The sequence below is a fragment of the Saimiri boliviensis genome, chromosome 8 (genome assembly GCF_048565385.1).
Source record: "Saimiri boliviensis isolate mSaiBol1 chromosome 8, mSaiBol1.pri, whole genome shotgun sequence".
In the NCBI taxonomy this organism is placed as follows: domain Eukaryota; kingdom Metazoa; phylum Chordata; class Mammalia; order Primates; family Cebidae; genus Saimiri; species Saimiri boliviensis.
The window spans coordinates 21,742,361-21,765,966 of NC_133456.1; the positions used below are offsets into that span (position 1 = coordinate 21,742,361).

The 23,606-nt window shown below is 47.5% G+C and overlaps 1 protein-coding gene across 1 annotated transcript in view; it reads left to right on the forward strand.

Moving 5' to 3' along the window:
- Positions 1–23,606, forward strand: part of FGD5 (FYVE, RhoGEF and PH domain containing 5) — a 126,920-nt gene that overhangs the window by 62,920 nt on the left and 40,394 nt on the right. Inside the window, exons 4-5 of the mRNA XM_003926167.4 lie at positions 7,231–7,289; positions 7,401–7,431. Of these exons, the coding sequence (XP_003926216.3) occupies positions 7,231–7,289; positions 7,401–7,431 (90 nt within the window). The remainder of the gene's footprint in view (positions 1–7,230; positions 7,290–7,400; positions 7,432–23,606) is intronic.

Genomic DNA, 23,606 nt, shown 5'->3' on the forward strand with positions numbered 1-23,606 from the left:
CCCTAAGTCTCTAAAAAATAAAATTGCTCAATTCACAGAAGCAGGGAGTAGAATGGTGGTTGCGGGGGGTGGAGGGAGGGAGAGGTGGCGAGCTGCTGTTCACTGAAGTTTCAGTGATGCAGGGGATCACTGGGAGGAAAACTGAAGCCTGTCATTTGCTCCTTGCTCAGGGTTATTCTGCAGGTTGGAAGCCGAGTCAAGAGTGAAAGTCAGGCCTCCTAATGCCTCATTCAGGGCATTCCAAGATAGATGCTGCTTCTACAAATTTATTACAAACTGAAACCAGAACCAAACATCTCTCCAAATTTAAAGGTCTTTTAAGTAGCTGGGCCAAACCCACACTCACACGAGCCTATCTTCAGGAACTAGAAGCTGACCTGCTGGTCCTGGGGAAGCCAGGGAGCCACTGTTGGGTCCCTCCTCCTCCTCTCGCTTGTCCTAGTAGGTGTTCACTCTCCTCTGCCTCTTCTTCCCGTTGTGTTGCTGCCAGGAACACAGGTGACAGCTGGGATAAAGAGTGAGCCACCTCTCCCTGAGTGCCGTCTCTGAGTTTTCCAGCGGCTATTGAAGGCTGTGCTGGAAATCCCAACCTGTGTTCTCTGCCTGCCTGGTGGTGCCCAGGGCACTTGGAGACTGTGTTCTACTGGAGCCTGGTACCCCATGTATCTGGGTTTCTGAGCACTCTCCCTTTTCCAGATGTGACTTCAGAATACTCAAGCAGGCCCCTTCACTGGGACTCCCAATACATGGAAGGCTCACAAAGAAAAACTCCCCAGGGCTTGAAATAGCCATTGGAAGGTGGCCTTTCCCTGTGTGTGGAGGTGGGTTATTTTAGGGAGTTGCATGGCTGAGGAGGCTGGCGCATAGGTACTTCAGGTGTAGCTGGTGACCTAGAAATGTTTATTGAGGCTGTGTGGGGATCCTGGGCACAGGAAACTGAGCCAAACACACCCAGAAGCAGGACAAAATAGGGTGGATTTAAGGGATCACCTGGAGCTCCATGTGGCATGGAGGAGTGGTGGAAGGGACTGGGAATGGCCCCAGGCTGAGCCATAGGGGCCCCTTTCTGTAAGCACTGGAGCCTCTGCAGCCTCTCCAGGGTGCAGGTGATGGAAAAAGGAGGCTGTGGGAATGGCTGGGAGGCTGGAGCCTGGAGTGAGTGAGAGACAGGTCAGTCAGTCAAGGGTGCAGGGAGGGTCAGGAGCTTGGGTACAAGATGAGGGGTGGGAAGCTCGGACTTCAGAGGCAGAGCAGTGTGGAATATGGGCAAGGCCCAGGCTGCGGGGGAGTGGAGGGAGATGCTGCTGAGAGACATCTGAGGAGGAGCTCTCAGGGAGGTGAGGATGAGGCATTCATATTGGAGTGCGCAGTGACCACAGGTGCAGGGGGACAGGTGCGGACTGTTGGGGGCGTGTGCCCAGCCAGACGCAGAGGCCTTGGGGACATGGCGCTTGGCAAGGGTTTGGCGGAGACCAGTAAAAGAAAGAAGTGGCTGTTAACATCAGGATGTGCTATCTTAAAGGTGGAGCAGGGGACTCGTGGATCCCCTTCCACAAACACTCCCTTCATGGAAGCCGTCTTTCTCTCTCCTGGATTTCCCCTCTGGAGGCCCCTCCACACTCTCTCGTGGAAGCCTGTCTTCCCCTCCTAAACTCCACCTCTCTCTATTCCCTTCCACTCAGTGTGGACGCTGCTTTCCTCTCCCGGATTCCATCTTTCTGGACTCTCTAACTTAGTGTGAGTTAGCTGTTTCTTCCTCTCTCCTTCTCCTGTTTCTCTCTCTCTCTCTCCCTCTCTCTCTCTCTCTCTCCTCTCTCTCTCTCTAAATAAACCATTTTCTACAAACACTTTAAAATTAAAAAAAAAAAAAAGGTGGAGCACATGTGGACCCAGGAGGCCTGTACGCAGAGAGGGGAGGTGGCAAGACAGGCATCTTGAGGTTGTTCCTTCCTTTCCCACAGGTAGGACGTTGTAGGGAAAGATTGTGTGGGCCCTGGGCATACTTGGGGACCGTCCTGAGTGACAGGCCATAGGGCCTGGGGTTCCTTGGCTCCTGTAATAATATAGTGACGCAAATGCCTCACTTCCCTGTAGCTCTTTACTGATTACGAAGAGCTTTTCCATCCACAAACCTTTGCTGTCTTTGTGTGACAACCTCTGAAACAGTCGTTCTCAAAACGGTTTGGTCTCAGACTCACTTCCCCTCTTAAAAATGATTGAGGGCCCAAAGAGTTTTTGTTTCTATGAATCACATCTCTTCAATGTTTACCACGTTAGAAAGTAAATCAGAAAATTTTGAAACATTTTTAATGCATTTTAAAATAACAATAAATCCATTACATGTTAATATAAGTTGCACTTTTATGCCAAAAAAACTCCCTATTTTCTAAAACAAGCAAGAAAAAACAGTGAGAAGAGTGACATTTTTGCAAATATTCATGTCTGGCTGAACAGAAGGTAGCTGGATTCACCTGTCCACGTCTGCATTTGGTTGGAATTGTTTTGGTTATTTAAATGAATAACGTTCAGGCTCACACAGATACGTAGTTCGAAAAGAGAGGAACTTACAGACCCTCAGAGGTTGTCCGACTGTATTTTGGAAACTGATGTCCTAGGAGGAGGCTGAGCACCCAGTTTTACAGCTGGAAAAACTAAGACATGGAGACAGAGGACCAGGATTCCTGACTCTCTGTGTGACCCACTGTTTAACGCTGAGGTTCCCTGGAGAAAGAACTATCCCTCCCGACCTGCCTGGGTCCCAGAATAGCTAAGTGTTGAACTAACTAGTTTGCTGGGGACCAGGGAGGAGGCCGGTGGCCCTGGGGACAGCCTCAGGCAGGGGCAGGCAGCCTAACATTACACCCGTAGCTTCAGCCTGAGAAATGCCATAGCCATAGCATGGGCCCTGGCATCCCAACCCCCACGCTCCTGGGAGGAGCCCTGTTCCCAGAAGCCTGTCCCTGGACGCTGCCGTCAGCCTCGGAGTTCATTTCCTGGTTAAACAAACATCTATATTAAATGGCCCAGTTGGGCAACGCCCAAAAGCAGCTTCTGCATGCCTCGGGCACACAGCCTGCCAGGCCTCCCTGTTAGCCGCCTGGCGAAGACACATCCATCATCGCAGAGTCACTGAAGCAGGACTGCCCCGTGCGTCCCACCCAGAGTCTGCGTGTCTGGCAGGAGGAGCTGGGTGGGACGTGCAGAGGGGCCCGTGCCTGGACCCTACCAGAAGCCTGTCCTTGATAGCTTGGAGATTGTAACAATGGTAATGATGGCAACTCCAGAAATTTGGGTATGTTGTGACGGCTGCCATCCATCATCTCATCCCATCTCATCCTGGCAGGGTAGGGATGCTCACCTGTTTGCCAGATGAGGAAACGGAGGCATGTGAGAGGGGCTTGCCCACGGTCACACAGCCACCCGTGGCCTTGTTTTGGGGGAGGATCCAGGCGTCTTGACTTCCAGCATATTTGTCTTTGTGGCATTGTGCTCACGTTTGGAGGATCTGGAGTGAGGAAGGCTGAGTGCAGAGGGGCGAGCCTAGGCTGCTCCTGGGGTGCAAGACTCCCGCTGGCCTGCCCTGTGCAGGCAAAGGACGGTGTTCCCCAGTATCATGCCCCCGTCTAGGAGGAGTGCACGTGTCAGGCACGCTGCTGAGTGCTGGAACACTGGAGCCAAACTACCTAGGTATGAATCTTGGCCCTACCACTTAGTAGCATTGACCTTGGGCAAAGGGTGGGACTTATGTGTGCCTCAGTTTCCTCATCTGTAAAGTAGAAATAATAGTAGTACCTACTTCATAGGTTATTGAGAGGGTTCAGTGAGATAAAACACATAAAAAGCTTAGAGCCGTGCTTAACACACACTGAGTGTTCAGTAATGCTAGCTACTATATTATAAAGTAGGTATTATTATTATTATTATTCCTGCTTTACAGATGAGGCTCAGAGAAGAGAACTAACTTGTCCAAGGGCATAAGGACAGTCAGGGCTGGAGGCCAGGATTTGAACCCAGGTCTTCAGATACCAGAGCACTGGCTCTCAACACCATTACCCATGACAAGTAGGCTTGACTCACGGGCCACTGGAAGGCTGGATGTGTTCTTGGCTCCTGTCTTCATTTTCTGGGGGAAGAAACTAAGCTTCAGATCTCCTGACCTCTGTTCTCTCCATATAAAATAATCCTCTTTATGGAAGCTTTGCCATTGGGTTTCTTAAGCAGTTGAGGCCTGTCCTGACAGAATACATCTTTTCTCTTGAGACTTTCTACACGTGGGCTCTGTAGAGGCCCTGTATTGGGAGTGCACTTCTCCTGTCCACATAGCCACATGCCAGCCCTGCAAATGCGGAAGACACATGGTGGGTCAAGATTCAGTGCCTGTGAGAGGGCAGGAGGCCTCAGCAACCCTCAACATTTTCCCCTCTGCTCCTTGGCTGCTGTGACACGCCAGCCAAGGAGGCCACAGCAAGATGCAGAGGCTGACTGCCTGCAGGCCTGAGTTCTGCCCTGTTAGGATAGCCTCAGAGGGACTATAGTCTCCAAAAAACACTTTGCTTAACAGTCAGGAAATATTAGGGATGGACCAGATAGAGAAGGGAATTTATTAGCACCTACTCTATGCCAGGCACCGCGTCTCATTTCACTAATTGATGGGATGTCTCTTGAGCGTCATCTGTGTAATGACGTTAGGTAGTGTGTCTGCTCTTAAGAAAAGCACAGCAGGATAAAGATGGGAGAGGGGCTCTTAACCAGGGGGGACGTTTTGCACCACCCCAAGCCCTAGGACATTTGGCAGTGTCTAAAGACGTTTTTGTTTGTCACAGTGGGGGATGAGGGAGTGGAGGCTATTGGTGTCCAGTGGGTAGAAGCCAGGGATGTTGTTAGTTATCCTCTAATACATAAGAACAGTTCCTACAGCAAAAACTATTCTCCAAAATGTCAGTAGTCCAAGAGGGAGGAACCCTGGGGTGGACAATGATTTGGGGAGTTCTTTAGGGCAGGCAGTCATGGATGACTGTGCTGAGGTGACTCTGGAGCAGAGACCTGAAAGAACCAGTAAGTACGAGTGAGAAGATCTGGGGAAGAGCGTTGCGAGAAGAGGGAACAGCACGTGCATTGGCCCTGAGTCAGGAGCACGTCCTCAGGAAGCCAGTGTGTGAGACCAGGTTGGTTATTCTCTACCAGATCTCAGACGAAAGCACTGAGGCTCAGAGAAAGGGGCTCACCAGAGCCATACTGTGAAACAGTGCTGGAGCTGGGTTTGCACTGGATGTAAGTGATTGCAGGGTCCATTTGCTTTCCACCGTCTCTGCTGCTAGTGTCAGAGGAGTGGCCCAGCCTTCATTTACAGTTAAGGCCTTTCCCCTACTCGACTCTGTAATTTTTTTTTTTCTTATTTTGTCCGTGGTTACTTGGTTTTGTTCCTGGCACCACCTTAATGACAAAAACAAGGATAATGATGGCCAGTAATGCCATAGTGCTTGCCGCATGCCAGGCACAGTTCCAAGTGTGAGAGATCCTCTGTACGACACTCATCTGATCCTCATGAGATGCATGTGTGCTGGATACTACTCTCCTACTGTGCCCATTTCACAGGTAAGGAAATCGAGGCACAGAGTTAAATGACTTGTTCAACAAATAAGATTCAGAGGCAGGAAACTGCCTAGTTCTAGACCCCAGGCTTTTAACCACAACACTATGCAGTGACTTTCTCAGCCGTGATTTTCTCATCACTAGAGTAGATTGCTCACTTGATGAGTGGCTCCTCAAGTTTAGTAATACACAAGGTTAGAAGTTAGCTTGACCACATATGGGGAAACCGAGGCTTGACCTTGAAAGTGACTTGTGCAGAGTGGTACCAGGAGTCAGGTGTTCCCAGCTGACTGCCTTCTGCTCTGTCACAGGCTACCCACTGCCAGCCATGCCTGCACATTCACAGCCACCCCCATCTGTTGCATCAGGTCGCTACAACATGTCTTTGCATCTCTGGATCCCAGCCACTAGTCGTGTCTGATATCCGGCAGGTTTGGGGCCACCCAGCAGGAGCCTTCTTGTGGCAGAATGCCCAGGCATCTGTCTCAGCCCTGCTCATCCTTCCTGTTTATAGAAATAATCTCAGTCTATTTCCAAATCATAGAAGTATAGACACTGGGGCTCAAATGGGTTAAATAGCTTACCATCTGAGGTCAGCCTGCAGAGTTAGTGTTTCCCAAGGGGAATGAATGTGCATTCACTCACTCACTCTTTCATTCAACAAAGGGAACTACCACACTTACTTATTCTTTCAGTCAACAAAGAGAGATACCATACGCTAAGCACTGGTCATGCAGGGGTGGAAGTTCCTGGTCCCTGCCCTCCTGGAGAGATGTAATTGTTTACAGTAATGATAAGTGCCAAGAGAGGAGGATGCTCAGAAAGGATACCTAACCCAGCCAGTTGAGGGAGGAGGATCAGGAGAGGATTCTTGGAGGAGGTGCTGCCATGGCTAAGTCTTACAAGATGACTGGGAGTTGGCCAGGTAGAGAAGGGGGTAAGTACGCTAAGGGAACAGCATGTACAAAAGCAAGAGAAAAGAGAATTCCTCAGTACAGGGAAACACAGGTTGCTCAAGATTGGTGGGATCATGAAGTGGGATGTAAAGGTCATGCCATTATGGCCATTGATTGAGCATTTACTATATAGCAGGTGCCATGCTGGGCATTAGCTCAACAACCTTCAGAGTTAGATGCTGTTAAAATCTGCATTTACAGTTGGGCTCAGTGGCTCACACCTATAATCTCAGCACTTTGGGAGGCCAAGGTGGGCGGATTGCTTGAGCCCAGGAGTTCAAGACCAGCCTTGAACTGGTCACTGTAGTGAGACCCTGTCTCTACAAAAAAAATTTAAAAACTAGCCAGGTGTGTGAACACAGCTGTAGTCCCCGCTACTTGGGAGGCTGAGGTAGGAGAATCGCTTGAGCCTGAGAGTTTGAGTCTGCAGGGAGCTGAGATCACGCCACTGCACTCCAGCCTGGGCGACAAGCAAGACCTTATCTCAAATAAAATAAAATCCACATTTACAGATGAGGAAACTGAGGTGCAGAGAGGTTAAATAACTTGTTGAAGAACATATAGTTAATGAGTGCCAGAAAATGGGCTGAGAAATGCTTGGAACTTGCCTCCAGCAGCATGATGGTCTCCTCTAGAAACCGCTGATGCCTGCCCCGCCTGATGGCTTTCTTTCTACCCACAGGTGGAAGGACAGTCCAGAGCCCTTGTCATCGCACAGGAACTGCTATCTTCAGAGAAAGCGTGAGTCCCCAAGGAGCTGCCTGTGGCCTTGAGCTTATAAACAAAACGTCACCCTCCTGGGCTTATACAGGATGGGGATTAATGCAGCCTCAACCCTTTTTCCCTCTGCAGATACATGGAGATGCTCCAGCACTTACATCTGGTGAGTTAATCATTTTAATTGTCCAAAACTAATTGCCCTTTTACAAGTCTGTGATATAAGAGGCAGGAAAGCAATGAGGAGACAGAGGTGATTTCCATTAACAGAGGCCTGGCAGCAGGCAAGCACTCACCGAGGCTTTTCAGGGAAGTCCGTCTCCTGATTAATGTGCTTCCGGGGGCAGACAGTGGGTATGCCTCCTTGCTCAGGGATGGATTGCGTAGGGGCATGGGCTGAGGCTTTGGGCAGGGTGTTTAAGGTTTCCTTAGCCCTCTTGCTGAGAAAGGCAGGAAGAGGACAGTGGAGTGTTTCTGGGCATTGCTGTATGTGAGTTTGTGTGTGTGTGAGTGTATGTGATATTTAGGTTTGGATGAAGAAGGTGTCTGCCTGGTGACGGAGCAGCTGAGGGTATCGAGAGGCTTCCTCAGTCTCCCTAGCATCAAGGCAGTAGTGCCTAAGCTGGTGGTGAGGGACTCCTTTGGGCCAGACTTGGAGACAGCCTGAATATCAGGCACCACCACGCTTCACAACTCACAGGACAGCTGTAGAGTGCCCCTTTGCAGTCAGCTCAATTCAGTTCAGCAGACATTTTCTTGAACTCTCACTGCATGACGGGAACTGGAGAATGGGAAGACAGGTCAGACAGGGCCCTTCCCCAGGAGCTCTCTGGCCAGCAAAGGGGACAGATGAAGGGGCTGACCAACAGCTTAGGCAGCTTCCCTGAGAAGGTGATGTTTGGGGCTAGGCCATAGGAAAGGGTGAGAACAGGGTACAGCAAAGACTCAGAAAGTGGGGGACCATGGTGGACTCAGGATTCCTGCTCCTTTGAGCTCTCTCTGGGCCGTTTGCAGTCTGACGGTGGTTGAGCATTGGGTTCTGTGGTGCTTTGAATCATTCACCATCTCTAAGAATGTCAGAGCTGGGAATGTGTACCTAAACGTTTTGTAGGTGGTGATGCGGAAGGCCTAGAGGAGGTGATGTTGCCCACATCACATAATGGTGGAGCCAGGACAAGTGCCAGGTCTCCTGGCTCCCCGGCCGCTGCTCTTGCATTCACTCTGCATCCCTGGCTGCCTTCGGAGCTCCACGGGGCAGGGACCATCTCTGGGTTTACCAGAGCACTCAACACCAAGCCAGGCCTCTTGCTGAACCCTGTTGAGGTCCCTGCCAGCAATGTCACCCTGGCATCACATCCCCACATGAGCTGACAGCAGCCAGGCCCCCTGGGGGTGCTGTGGGGATGAGCACTGCTCTGGTCTGGTGCTCTTGGCCCCTCATTTCTGCCTCCTCAGGATGAAAGTTTGTGTACACTATTGAATTCAAAAGCCCTCAAGTATGAAATGTACCAGCCCCCATCTGGCTTTACACCTAAAAGATCTATTCGGCAAAGGCTGGGAGGGTCAGTTTTCTGTTTGTTTGTTTTTTTAATTTTTTTCCCTTCTCTCTAACTGATTTCTGGGCTGGCAGCATGACAGAAGGGCTGAGCGTTTTTGTGACTTGTTAAGAGGGTTTTAACTGGAAAACGTGCATCTGTGTTTGCTCTGCTTCCTGCCAGTTGAAAAGACATTGACGCTTCTGGTAGTCCATGATAATATCCTAAGGATGGGGTGAGGGGAGAACCCATAAAAGTCACCACTCAGGGCCAGGCACAGTGGTTCACAATCCCAGCACTTTGGGAGGCCGAGGTGGGCAGATCACCTGAGGTCAGGAGTTCAAGACCAGCCTGGACAATATGATGAAACCCCGTCTCTACTAAAACTACAAAAATTAGCCCGACATGGTGGCAGGTGCCTGTAATCCCAGCTACTTGGGAGGCTGAGGTTGCAATGAGCCGAGATTGGGCCACTGCACTCCAGAGCGAGACCCCATCTTAAAAAAAAAAAGTCACCACTCAGAAGCTGGTTGCAAGAAGTTGTGGTCTAGACCTGTATTTTATTATGTCAGTGCTTATGGGGATAGAGGGGGCAGACATCTCCCAGTGTGACTCCAGGTCCTAGCCAGGGACATGAGTCTTAAAGGACCTATAGACTTTGGGGCATTCTCCACCACTCCCCAGCTTTGATTCTATCCCTGGTTGCTAAGCTTGGCATGTTCTTCAGAATTTTGACTTAAGAAATTGATGCTGTTAAATTCCCAAGGCTGCCCAGTGATGAGGAGGGGCTGATGGTACCTCCCAAATCTCCCCAGCAGGAAAGGTCCTGGCTTCACTGTGCTATTGTTGTTGGGTGTGGGGGTGGCCTTCTGTGTTGGGGGTGCAGCTTTGTGCTTGTCACATGGTAGCTACAGCTAACTCAGCAGCTGCCATGAATTCTAGTCATCCTGATGGCCATGGTCCTGCGTTTGTGAAGCCTATGGGCTCCATAGGCATGGAGCTTACGTTTTTAAACATTTGTGAAAAAAGACAAAGGAGAATATGTGACTGAGACCATACATGGGTCACAAAGCTTAAAGTATTTATCATCTGGCCCCTTGCAGAAAAAGGTTACTGACTTCTGGTTTAAAGGCTGCCTTGCATCCTTCCAGGAACCCAGTCATAAAAACATTCCTCACCTGCCCATCTGTCAGTCTCTACCCACTCACCTATCCAGCCAGCCTTTCACCCACTCATCTGTCCTTTCACCTATTCATGCACCAAGTGACACAACCATGCACCCATTCACTCCTAGTTAATCTACCCAGATGTCCACCCACCCATCTAACCATCCATTCCTCATCTGCCCATCCAACCATTAATCCAGCCATCCATTCATCTGTCCATCTGAATTGTCTGTTCATTCTCGAATCATCACAGGATGTTTACTGTAGGAACTGAAATAGGCCTTGGAGCCCCAAAGCTGAATAAGGCTCACAACCTGCCCTTGAGTAGTTTTCGTTTTGCAGGGTAAGACGGTGGAGGTGGGAGGAGAAATCAATATGTGAACAGGCAATTTACATTACTCTGTGTAAGTATAATTTGCAGAACTGTAGTTTTGTGCAGAATCTGTAGGGGATTGAGGGAGGGAGAGACATATTCACTTTGAGATATGCAGGAAGGTTTGCAGAAGAGGTGCCATTGAGATGGACTCAGGGAGTTCCCCAGGCCAGAGTAGTGGTGGAAGAGGGCACATAAAGCAAGGGAGTCAGCATGAGTGAATGCTCACAAGCTCCTGGTATGTTTGGAGAGTGCCACATCATCGCACGTGGTTAGAACATAGAAAATTGTGGAAAGATAGGTAGGAGGCAGAATCAGGGGTCAAGTAATGGGTCCCCAAATAAGGCTAGGACTAGATCAAGAAGTACCAAAATGCTGGGCTAAGGACTTTATTATGCCTTTTCTTTTCTTTCTTTCTTTCTTTTTTTTGAGATGGAGTCTTGCTCTGTCACCAGGCTGGAATGCAGTGGCGCGATCCCAGCTCAGTGCAACTTCCGTTTTCTGGTTTCAAGCAATTCTCCTGCCTCAGCCTCCCAAGTAGCTGGGACTATAGGCACACACCACCACACCCAGCTAATTTTCTGTATTTTTAGTAGAGACGGAGTTTCACTGTGTTGGCCGGGCTGGTCTCGAACTCCTGACCTCATGACCTGCCCGCGTTGGCAACCCAAAGTGTTGGTATTACAGGCGTGAGCCACCGCGCCCAGCCATATGCCCAGCTGTGTATGGTGAACAGCTAGAGATTTTGAACAGGTATGGTCCCTGGATACCTGTCCTCTGTTTTTTTTTTTTAAATCTAAAACAAGTCTCTCTCCTAGAAAAAGACAAAAAGAATCCTACCAAGGCTCCCTCCTTTGGGCTAAGGCATTGAAGGCCTGTTCAGAAGCCAGTCTGCTGACTGGAAGAGAACTCTGGAGGTTGTCACCATCCTGCCCCTGGAGAGGTTCCCTCACACAGGAGGCCCACATGACCTGGCCCCCGTCCACCTCTCTGGCAGTACCTCCTTTACTGTTTTCTTCATCACTGCCTTCAGCCACACTGGCCTTCTTACTGTTCTTCAAATACTACAAATGCATTCACATGTCAGTGTTGCTCTTCCCTCTACTGGAGTGTCCTACCCCTGATCTTCCCATTCAGGTCTCAGCTCAAGTGTTACCACTTCAAACTAGTGGTGCCCCAAAACTTAGTGGCATAAGACAACCACGTTATGCTCACAGATTCTCTGGACTAGAAATTTGGACAGGGCATGGTGGTAGGAGTTGGTCTGTGTTCCATGATGTCTGGGGCCTCAGCTGGAAGACTCAAAGACTGGGGGTGACCTGATGGCTCGGAGCTGGGATCAGCTGGAGGTGTCTTCACTCACACATCACGTGGTTGAGGTTGGCTTTTGTCTGGGACTTAAGCTGGGAGGTTGGCCAGAACACTTATCTGGCCTCTCCACGTGGTCTCTGACTACACGAGTTTGGACTTCGTACAGCACGGTGGCTGGGTTCTAAGAGTAAGCGTCCCAAGAGAGCAGGAAGAGGTGCATGGCATTTGTATGATCTGGCCTTGGAAGTCCTATAGCCCCACTTCCACCATACTCTATGAGTTAGGACAGTCACAGAGGTCTACCCAGCTTCAACGGGAAGGGACATAGTCTCCCCAATTCAGTGGGAGGAATTTCAAGCTCACATGGCATAAAGACCATTGAGATAGGGGATATTGTTGTGGCTGTTTTTGGAAAATACAGTCTACCATAGAAGTTTTCTCTAAGCATTCTGTGTCAGTTAGGGATTGTGTTTGACTGCTAGTAACAAAAACCCAATTATGATGGCTTAAATCATTTACGGATTCTTCTCCCATGTAAAATAGATCCAGAAGCAGGAGATCAGGTCAAATTTGGCAACTCCACACAGTATCGAGGACTAAAGTTCCATCTGCAGCAGCCGCTTCCAGGGTTTCTCATGAACACAGAATGGCTACCGCAGTTCTAAGCATGGCATCTATATCCCAGGCAGGAAGAAGGAGGAAAATAGAAAAGAGACAGGTCATGCCTCCCAGCTGGGTTAGTCCCCTTGAAAGCTTGAAGCTTTCCTCAAAGCTTCTCTTGTCAAGCTTCTCCTTTCATATCCTTGGGCATTCCTAGTTGCAGAGGAAGCTGAGTCAAAGCTGGGCTCATCTTGGTGGCTCTGCTTCTGGGGCCTAAGCTGAAGGGGCAGCTGGTACCCTGGGAAGTTCTCATGGCAAATGGCAGGAGAAACAGCAGAGGGCTTCTCAGAGGCAAGTTCACAACTGGCAGATTATCCTTTCCACCCACACCCCATGGCAGCAGCAGGCCCAAAGGCATAAGGGGCAGGGGACATGCTCTCCCTACGATGAGGCTGTGGCAAGGATGTAGACGTGGGGAGGTGACACACTGTGGGTGTACGTCCCTCCTCTGCATGCCACCTTTCACTGTTTGAAATTACCTACTTTATGTATTTGTTACTGGTTATATTGTGTTTTCATTTTCATGCAGCTCATAATACTTTGTATTAATAATTCCTTTGTGATTTCTCCTTTGACCCATGGGTTATTTAGAACACTGTCGTAACTTCCAAGTATTTGTGCATTTCCCACATCTTCTGCTGCTGATTTCTAATTTATCCTTCTGCTAATCCCGTTGTGGTTGGAAAACATACTTTGTATGGCTTCAGTCCTGTTAACTTTATTGAAATGTGTTTTATAGCCCAGCATATACTCTAGTGTACCTGGAGAATCTTCTGTGTGTATTTGAGAAGGATGGAACTTCTGCTCTTGTTGGGTGTTCTGTGGATGCTGCATAGGTCAGGCCGATGGATCCTGTTGAGTCTTCTGCATCCTCACTTTCTGTTCACTGATGAGAGAGGTGCACTGACATCTCAGCTATGATTATTGGGTTCTGTGTCTCTCCATCAGTTGTCAGGTTTTGCTTCATGTTTAGAGGCTGTTTTTAGGTGTTTGTTTGCTATCTGCCTTCATCACTAAACCCTGAGCTCCTTGAGGGCAAAGAGCTGGACTCTACCCTTGTTCACAGTGACTTGTGATGCCTGGTACACAGCTGGTGCTCAGCATGTATCTAATGAATGAGTGATGGTAGAGCAAGTTCTCCTAGCAGTCCCATCCTCTCTTCAGTCAAAAAAGACTTCCTGCCAGGCGTGCGGTGCATGCCTATAGTCCTAGCTACTTGGGAGGCTGAAGCAGGAGAACCGCTTAAGCCCACGTTGAAGTGTACCTTGATTGTACCTGTGAATAGCCACTGAACTCCAGCCTGGGCAACATAGCAAGACCCCATCCCTAAAAAAAAAAAAAAAAAAATTAAAATAAGAAACTTCCTGAGCACCCTGTTTTGGTGACGTATGAATGAGTGATGGCAGGGAAAATCTCCGCCCTCAAAGGACTGATGATCTAGAGGGAGAGACTGACATGAAAAAGAATAATAGTAATGCAGTGGTGGGGGGCATATGAGGTTTGGGGGCTCAGAGGAGGCATCCAGCCCAGTCTTCTTGGAGTTAGAGAGGGATGTCCAGAGAAAAATGTGTTGAATAGCCAGGTGGGGGTGCAGTGAAGAAGGCTGCGCCTGGCAATGGGATCAACGTTTGCAAAGGCTCAGAGGCCAGTTAAGAATTTAGGCCAGATATGGTGGCTCACACCTGTAATCCCAACGCTTTGGGAGACCAAGGCAGGAAGATTGCTTTAGGCCAGGAGTTTGAGACCAGCCTGGGAAGCATAGTGAGACTCTGTCACTACAAAAAAAAAAAAAAAAAAAAAAATTTTTTTAATTAGCCAGAGGTGGTAGTTCATACCTGTAATCCCAGCTACTTGGGAAGCTGAGGTGGGAGGATCACTTGAGCTTAGGAGTTTGAGGCTGCAGTGAGCTATGAGCATACCACCGCACTCCAGCCTGGGTGACAGAGAGTGAGATCCTCCCACAAAAAAAAAAAAAAAAAAAAAAAAAAATACAGATGCTCAGGTTTTGCCCTCAGGGATTTTTACTTAAATGATCTGTAATCATTGATGTAGCAGACATAAAGCGCTGTGGGTAAAGCCGAGCAAATCTGAGGGTGAAAACAAGTGAATGAGGCACACTACTCTCTCTCATTTGCAGGGGAGGTAACAGAAGCATGCAGGATACGTGAATAGTCTGACAGTGCAATGTTTTGTAAAAGCTGTTGCTTTTTCAGACTGACATACGTGTAACCCAGCCCCAGCTGTGCACAGGTGCCCAGGAGGGCTAAAGACCTCTGGCTAAACATGGCATATTTTCTAAGAACCTCCATTTTGCTCCAGATACATAATTTTAAATAAATTAAACTAGATGTGGATCTGTTTCAAAGGCTAATGTAAAATGTACATTTTTTTAAGTTAAAATAATAGACTTCAAAGACATTTCTGAGATTAGGGTAGCTTCCTTCAGGCTCTGACCCCAGATTTCTGGAGCAGGATACTTGAGAGGCCCATAGACTGACTGCTGATGTAACTCAAGAGGGCCTCATGAAGGAGGCGGCCTTTGAAATAGCTTTGAAAGATCAGCAAGATGTATATTGGATCATGGACGTGCAGAACAGATGCAGAGGCTGGAGAAGAGGATTCATAGAAAGCAGTGGTTCTCAAAGCATGGTCTTCAGACCACCTTCAGATCAGCATCACCTGGGAAACTGTGAAAAATGAAAATTATTCAGCCCCAGCCCAGACCTGCTAAGTGGAAACTCAGGCAGAATGGAGGGTGGGCAGCAATCTGTGTTTTCCTAAGCCTGGCAGGTAATTTGGGTGCACACTTAACTTGGAGAAGCACTGTTACACAGAAGGGAGCAGGAAGCTGCAGAGGTGGCTGCACCAGCTCCCGCAGGGACGTGGCCACCAGGCCAAGGAATTTAACCTGGTGCTGAGGGCAGGAGGGGCCGTGAGGAGTTTGGAGGAGGGGCAAAATAAATGGGGAGCCCTGGCTTGTCCTCCCTCTCCCAGGGGCGTGTGTTTGCACACTTGTAACTCCTGCCTGGATAGAGCGTTTCCGTCATCCCAGAAGATTCCTGTCATAGCCTCCCCGAGGTTACCACTGTTTTGCTTTCTGTCACATGAGATTGGTTTAGCCTGTACTTGAACCTCACAGGAATGGGATCATAAATTATGTACTCTTAAATAAATCAGGCTGCTTTAGCTCAACCGTCTGTGAGGTTCAGACAGCTGTTCATGGGTATCAGAGTTCTTTGGTAGGGGTAGTCCACAGCTGGGTTGTCTGCGCTCCTGTGCACGAACGTGTGGGTGGCTTCCCATTCGGGCTATTAGAAAGCTGCCGTGAATGTCACCATAAACACCTGCAGTCATTTCTCCTTGGTATTTACCCAGGAGAGGAACTGCAGGGTCACAGGGTAAGCATAGACATAGCTTTACTAGCAACTGCCAGATAGGTTAACAAAGAGGTTAAAACAATATATGTTCCCCCTCCAGTATATGAGAACATTTATTCCACACTCTTGCCAGCATCTTGGTGTCCTTGTCGGCCCCTGTACTCGTGGCCATTCTGGCAATTGTGTAGTGGTGTCTCCCTGTGTCTCAGTTTGCATTTCCCTGATGATTAAAACAATTGAATCCTTCATTCTGTTTGTTAGCCATTGGGAACGCTCTTTTGAATGTTTCCTTTGCTTTTTTTTTTTTTTTTAATTGAGATATCTTTTTCATATTGTTCTTAGTAGCTCTTCAAGTATTCTGGACACAAGTCCACCTTCAGATCTGAGCATTGTGCGTATTTTCTCAATCTGTGACTTCCCTAACCTACTTTTTCTTAATAGCTTTATTGAGATACAAATCTCATGCAGTACATTTCAGTCCTTCAAAGTGTAAAATTTCATGGTTTTCAGTTGAGCGATCATTGCACACACAGTCACACACTACACCCAAACCATACTCCACCCCTCAGCTCCTCTTTTACCTCAGGGCCTTTGCACCTGCGGTCCCTTCTGTCTGGAACACTCGCCTCTTGTCTCAGTGTAGGCACTGCCTCCTTAGAAGGCTTTCCCATGGCCGAGCCAGGTCTCCCTTCTCTGGTTTGCTGGTTCCTATGGTTTTCCCCATCACAACACTTAAGCTCCTGTGTTGAAATGGTCTTTTTACTCACAGCTTTGGAACAGTTACCCAGATCGCCTACTCTCTGAGGGCAGAAGTGCACCTCTCTATGCCCCCACTGTCTCCTCAGGGCTTGGTGCAAAGCAGGCACTTGGGATATTTGCTGATTGAATAAAGGAATGAGGGCCAGGTGCCTCCTACCCGCTTCCTCCCTCTCAGATGGCTGCCAGGACACTGAGGTGTGATGGTGGACCCAAGTTGATGAGACAGCAGAACCCTTTCAGGGAGTGAGGGATGGTGAGGCTGACACTGAGCACTTCCAGCCAGTGCACGAGTTTTAAGAACGGATGTTTGTGGCAATTCTGATTACGCTCCAGTTTTTGAAGTGAGTCATGTTGGTGATGGCCGTCCTGCCCATTGGGACTAAGTCGATCAGTGAGAATTAATTACGGATGAGAAACCAGCTTGCAGAGCAATTAATATTTAAGCTCCCTGGAGAGTGGTGCAAATACAGCCGGTCATGTCTTTGCCTGTTCTTCCTTTTCTCTCCCGGCACTGTACAATTGACAAAGCAGTTGTAATCATTAGGAAGAGCCTCTCTGCAGCCTCCTGCTATACTTTGTGGTACTGATCCCCATTTTAGGGGTGAGGAAACTGAGGCTCAGACAGGTGACAACTTGCCTAGTTGTTCAGTACCCTGTGGCGTGTTTGGGCTTGAGCCCAGTCCAGAACAAATGAGAGTGTGTTGAAAGCCCTCTGTCAGCCAGTGCCCATGCAAAAGGGATCATTGCCCTCATCAGGATACAGAGCTGTTTTTCTTCCTTTTCCTGGGATGCCAGGGCTGAGAAAAGCCTGCAGGGCTGGAAGCTGGGTCCTAAACATGGAGAATCACAGGGAAAGAGTTGCGGAGTCCTCCTGCCCCAGGTCAGCAGGGAAACCTCCACCCCAGGCTCAGAATGACCCCAGTACCCCAGAGCCAATTGTAGCAGAAGTCTGAATTACCAACGACCTCCATCCAGCTGCCCTCTGCACCTGCTGCCCTCCTCTCCACCCTCGTCTTCTGTGTATTCTGAAACATGCTTTCAGGAAAGGCTCTGATAGCTCCTGTACAAGGACATTCAGTTTCTCTTTTTTTTTTTTTTTTTTTTTGAGACAGAGTTTCGCTCTTGTTACCCAGGCTGGAGTGCAATGGCACGATCTCGGCTCACCGCAACCTCCGCTTCCTGGGTTCAGGCAATTCTCCTGCCTCAGCCTCCTGAGTAGCTGGGATTACAGGCACGTGCCACCATGCCCAGCTAATTTTTTGTATTTTTAGTAGAGACGGGGTTTCACCATGTTGACCGGGATGGTCTCGATCTCTTGACCTCGTGATCCACCCGCCTCGGCCTCCCAAAGTGCTGGGATTACAGGCTTGAGCCACCGCGCCCGGCCTTAGTTTCTCTTTACAGCTCAGGCATGCAGCCTCCTCACAGGAACACATATGCCTTCATCCCAGAGAGTCCATTTGTTAGTTCAAGACTCAGCCCCTTAAGGGTTTCTGACCTTCATGTTGGGGCTGGAGGTTTCCTGAGACCTTGAATTGTGCTGGACTGAGGCTGGCCAGTCTCGGGCAGGAACCAGCTCATCCTCCCTCCTTGGGACTGTAAGCCAGGGTGGGCCGCCCTCTGTGTGCCCTTCCCGTAGTTCTGGCCAGAGCAGGTCACAGCAGCAGGAGGTCAGCACCAGGCAGGGTGAGGTGTTCCGGAAGCACAGACCTTTGGAAACTCCACATCTGCCCTCCCTGTCTGATGGTGCAGGCACGCGCCTATGGGTAGATGTTGGAGGCACGGTGCGAGGGGATCTCCCAGCCTCTATGTCTCACCTTGGAGCCCCCCTTTCTTCTCCCTTCGTGTCCCCTCCCTTCTTCCCTTCTCCTCTTTCTCCCCTTCTCCCCTTTTTTCTCTCTCTCCTTCTCTGCCCTCCTCTTTCTCCTTCTCCCCCCGCCATGCTTGTATACTGGCTCTGCTTCCTTGGTTTTCTCTCTCTCTCTCTCTCTCTCTCCCCATTTCCCCTCTCTGTCCCATCCCACCTCCCTGTCCTCTTTTCTACCCCTTGCTGTTCCCCTGCAAGGAGGGGTAGAAAAGCTTCTGGCCTTCACTTGGGGAGAGAAGGCCACAAAGGCTTCCTGGAGGAAAGGCCGACCATCCTCTCTCAGGCACTTTCCACTTTTAGATCCTTATGTAAAAAAGACCTTTATTGATTTTATTTTTTGATACAGGGTCTAGTTCTATCACCCAGGCTGGAGTGCAGTGACACCATCACAACTCACTGCAGTGTCAACCTCTCAGATTCAAGTGATCCTCCCACCTCAGTATCCCAAGTAGCCGGAAATATAGACAAGCACCACCATGCCTGGAGAATGTTTAAATTTTTTGCAGAGTCTTGCCATGCTGCCCTGGCTGGTGTCCATCCAACTCTTGGGCTCAAGCGATCCTCCTGCCTCGGCCTTTGAAGATGCTGGGATTACAGATGTGAGCCACTGCATCTGGCCTAAAGAAGACTTTCCAGCAGTAGAAGCTGTCCAGCAAGTCAGGCTTGGTGGCTCATGCCTGTAATCCCAACACTTTGGGAGGCCGAGCTGAGCAGATCACCTGAGGTTAAGAGTTCAAGAGCAGCCTGGCCAACATGGTGAAACCCTGTCTCTACTAAAAACACATAAAATTAGCTGAGCATGGCAGTGGGTGCTTGTAATCTCAGCTATTCAGAAGGCTGAGGCAGGAGAATCACTTGGACCTGAGAGGCGGAGGTTTCAGTGAGCCCAGATTGTGCTATTGCACTCCAGACTGGGCAACAAGAGCGAAACTCCATCTCAAAAATAGAAACTGTCCAGCAGTGGGGTGAGATGTCTTGCCCCATAGGGAGCTCCCCATCAGGGAGACATTCCAACAAGGCAGAGGAATAATCTTTCCTGAGTGTTCAGGCTGATTTGAACTTCTCCATTTGGGCAAGAGTGCACTATCTCTGACCCTGGGATTTTCCCAATATGCATTGCTCCCCAGCTCAAGGTGGTTTCAGGATTCCTACCCTCACCCCTAGCTGTGGATTTAAAATTGTAGAGCTGGGCCTCATGCAAGAGCAAATGTATTTGAAGATAAAATATTTTTCTTGTGAGAAATATATTCTTTATAAATTTTTGTTCTTTATTAAAAAATCTATAATAGATGTACATAGTTTCAGGGTATGTGATAATTTAATATGTTTATATAATCTGTAAAGAGCAAATCAGTGTACTTGGAATATGTATCACCCTAAATATTTGTCTTTATGCTGGAAACATTGAAATTATTCACTTCTAGTTATTTGTTTGGTTATTTATTTGCATATTTTTAGAGGCAGAGTCTTACTCTGTCACCCAGGTTGAAGTGCAGCGATGCGACCATAGCTCACTGTAGCCTGGAACTCCTAGGATCAGGCCATCTTCCCACTTCACCAAGTAGTACTTGGAACTACAGTGATGCTCCAGCAAGCCCAGCTAACCTTTTAAATTTTTTGTAAACACAGGGTCTCACTATATTGCCCAGGCTGGTCTTGAGCTCCTGACTTCATAGTCCTCCTGCCTTGGCTTCCCAAAATGCTGAGATTATAGATGTGAGCCACCATGCCTGGGCTCTTCTAGCTATTTTGAAATGTACAATCCATTATTGTAACCTACAGTCACCATACTGATTTATCTAATACTGGGTCTTATTTTTTTCTTTCTTTTCTTTTCTTTTCTTTTCTTTTTCTTTTTATTTATTTATTTTTTTTTTTGGTTGTTGTTGTTGTTATTGTTGTTGTTGTTGTTTGAGACAGATTCTCACTCTGTCACCCAGGCTGGAGTGCAGTGGTGCAGTCTTGCTCACTGCAACTTCTGCCTCCCAGGTTCAGGTGACCCTCTTGCCTCAGCCTCCTGAGTAGCTGGGATTACAGGCGCCCACCATCATGTCTGGCTAATTTTTGTATTTTTAGTAGAGACAGGGTTTCACCATGTTGGCCAGGTTGGTCTCGAACTCCTGACCTCAGGTGATCTACCTGCCTCTGCCTCCCAAAGTACTGGGATTACAGGTGTGAGCCACCGCACCTGCCCTTATTTCTTCTACCAAAATGTATATCTGTGGCCATTAATCATCTGCTCTTCATTGCCACCCCCTTCCCTCCTCTGGTAACTACCAGCCTATTTTCTGTCTTCATGAAATCCACTTTTTTCGCTCCCATACATGAGTGAGAATATGCAATATTTGTCTTTCTGTGCTTGGTTTATTTCACTTAACATAATGATCTCCTGCTCCATCTGTGTTGCCACAAATGATAGTATTTCATTCTTTTTTATGGCTGAATACTATTCCATTGTGTATATATGCCACATTTTCTTTATCTATTCATCTGTTGAAGTGCACTTAGGTTGAATCTATACTTTAGTTATTGTGTATAGTGCTGCAAAAAACAAGGGCTGCAGATATCTTTTTGATATATTTGGTTTTCTTTTAAATATCTATTCAGTAGCAGAATTACTAGAGCAATTGGTCCTTCTTCTTTTTTTTTAATCTTTTTTTTTTTTTTTTTTTTTGAGGCAGGGTCTCACTCTGTCACCCAGGTTAGAGTGCAGTGACGCAGTCATGGCTCACTGCAGGATTGACCTCTTGGGCTCAAGCAGTCCTCCTGCCTCAGCTTCCTAAGTAGCTGAGACTACAGGTGCAGGCCCAGCTAATTTTTTTTAAATGAGGTCTTGCTATATTGCCTAGGCTGGTCTCAAACTCTTGGCCTCAAGTGATCCTCCCAGTGGTTCTATTTTTAATGTTTTAGGAACCTTCATACTGTTCTCTGTAGTGGCTGTACTATTTTACATTCTCGCTAACAAGTGTTCCCCTTTCTCAGCATCTTCGCCAACATCTGTTATGGCCTGTATTTTTGATAAAAGCCATTTTAACAGGGGTAAGATGATACCTTGTTGTAGTTTTGATTTGCATGTCTGATGATCGTGATGTTGAGCTTTTTTTCGTATACCTATTGACCATTTGCATGTCTTCTTTAGAGAAATATCTGTTCAAATCTTTTGCCCATTTTTAAGTCAGATAATGTGGGCTTTTTTGCTGTTTGAGTTGTGTGAGCTCCTTATATAGTTTGGTTGTTAATCCTTTATCAGGTGAATAGGTTGTATGTGTCTTCTCTCATTCTGGGGTTGTGTCTTTACTTCGCTGATTGTTTTCTTGGCTGTGCAGAAGCTTTTTAGATTGATGCAGTCCCATTTGTCTATGTTTGCTTTGGTTGCCAATGCTTTTGAGGTCTTGTGCAGAAAATCTTCACCTAGTCTCATGTTCTAGGGTATTTCTCCAACATTTTCTTCTAGTGCTTCATAGTTGGAGGTCTTAGATTTAAGTCTTTCATCTGTTTTGATTTGGCTTTTGTGTAGAATGTTAGATAGGGATCTAGTTTCATTCTTCTGCATATAGTTGTTCAGTTTTCCCAGCACCATTTATGAAAGAGACTGTCCTTTCCCCAGTGTATGTTCTTGGCACCTTTGTCAAAGATGAGTTGGCTGTAATTGTGTGGATTTATACCTGGGTTCACAGTCAACAAGATTTTTTTTTTTTTTTTTTTAAGACAGGATCTTGCTCTGTCACCCAGGCTGGAGTACAGTGGTGCAATCAGAGTTTACTGCAGGCTTGACCTCCCAAGCTCAGGTGACCCTCCCAGCCTCCCGAGTAGCTGTGACCACAGATGCCTGCCACCCCATCCAGCTAATTTTCATATTTTTTTGTAAAGATGGGCTTTTCCCCCGTTGCCCAGGCTGGTCTTGAACTCCTGGGTACAAGTGATCCCCCAGCCTTGGCCCTAAGTGCTGATATTAAAGGCATGAGCTACTGCACCCAGCTGACAAGATCTTATACTCAGAAAAAACAAATATTCCACTAAGAAACTATTAGAACTGATAAACAAATTCAGCAAAGTTGCAGGATACAAAGTCAGCATACAAAAATCAGCAGCATTTCTATATACCAACAGTGAACAATCTGAAAAAGAAACAAGAAAGCAATCCCATTTATGATAACTACAAAGGATATAAAATACCTAGGAATCAATTTAACCAAAGAAGTGAAAGATCTATACAAGGAAAACCATAAAACATTGATGAAAGAAATTGAAGAGGACACACACAAAAAAGATGTTCCATGCTCATGGATTAGATGAACTAATATTGCTAAAATGACAGTGCTACCCAAAGCAATTTATAGATCCAGTACAATCCCTATCAAAATTCCAATGACATTCTTCACAAAAATAGAAAATAAGTCCTAAGATTTACCTGGATCCACAAAAGACCTAACAGCCAAAGCAATCCCGAACAAAAAGGACAAAGCTGGGAGCATCACACTATCTGACTTCAAAATTTACTGCGAAGTTTTAGTCACCAAATGAGCACAGTACTTGCATTAAAAACAGGATACATGGAACAGACTAGGGAACCCAGATATAATTCTTATATTTATTAAATTGATTTTAGTTGTAGAAGTACATTAATCATGATAGATTTTGGAAAACAGAGACAAGAAGATGAACAGTCATTCCTAACTCTGTACTCCTGACGCGGCCACTGTTTGTACGTTGTCCTGTCCTAGCTTTCTCCTCTGCTCACTTTTTACACTGTGACGTCAGGTGTGGAAACAGCTCTGCATCCCTTCTTGATTGCTGGACGCTATGATGTGAATATTTCTACGTAGCCACCACCTTTATCATTTTTAGTGACTGCTTAATACACCATAGGGTGGATGCCTATTATTTCCTTAGATTTTGTTTTGAAACAATGTAGCACATGAACCTCTTCAAAGATGGATAATGAGAAAGCAAAAACCTTCACGCTTTTTTTTTTTTTTTTTTTTTTTGAGATAGAGTCTCACTCTGTCACCCAGGCTGGAGTGCAATGTCGTGATCTCAGCTCACTGCAGCCTTGGCCTCCTGGGTTCAAGCGATTCTCCTGCCTCAGCCTCCTGAGTAGCTGGGACTACAGGCATGTGCCACCACACCCGGCTAATTTTTTGTATTTTTGATAAAGACGGGGTTTCACTTTGTTAGCCAGGATAATCTCGATCTCCTGACCTCGTGATCCATCTGCCTTGGCCACCCAAAGTGCTGGGATTATAGGCATGAACCACCATGCCCATTCTAACCTTCTGCTTCTTTAAAAAAG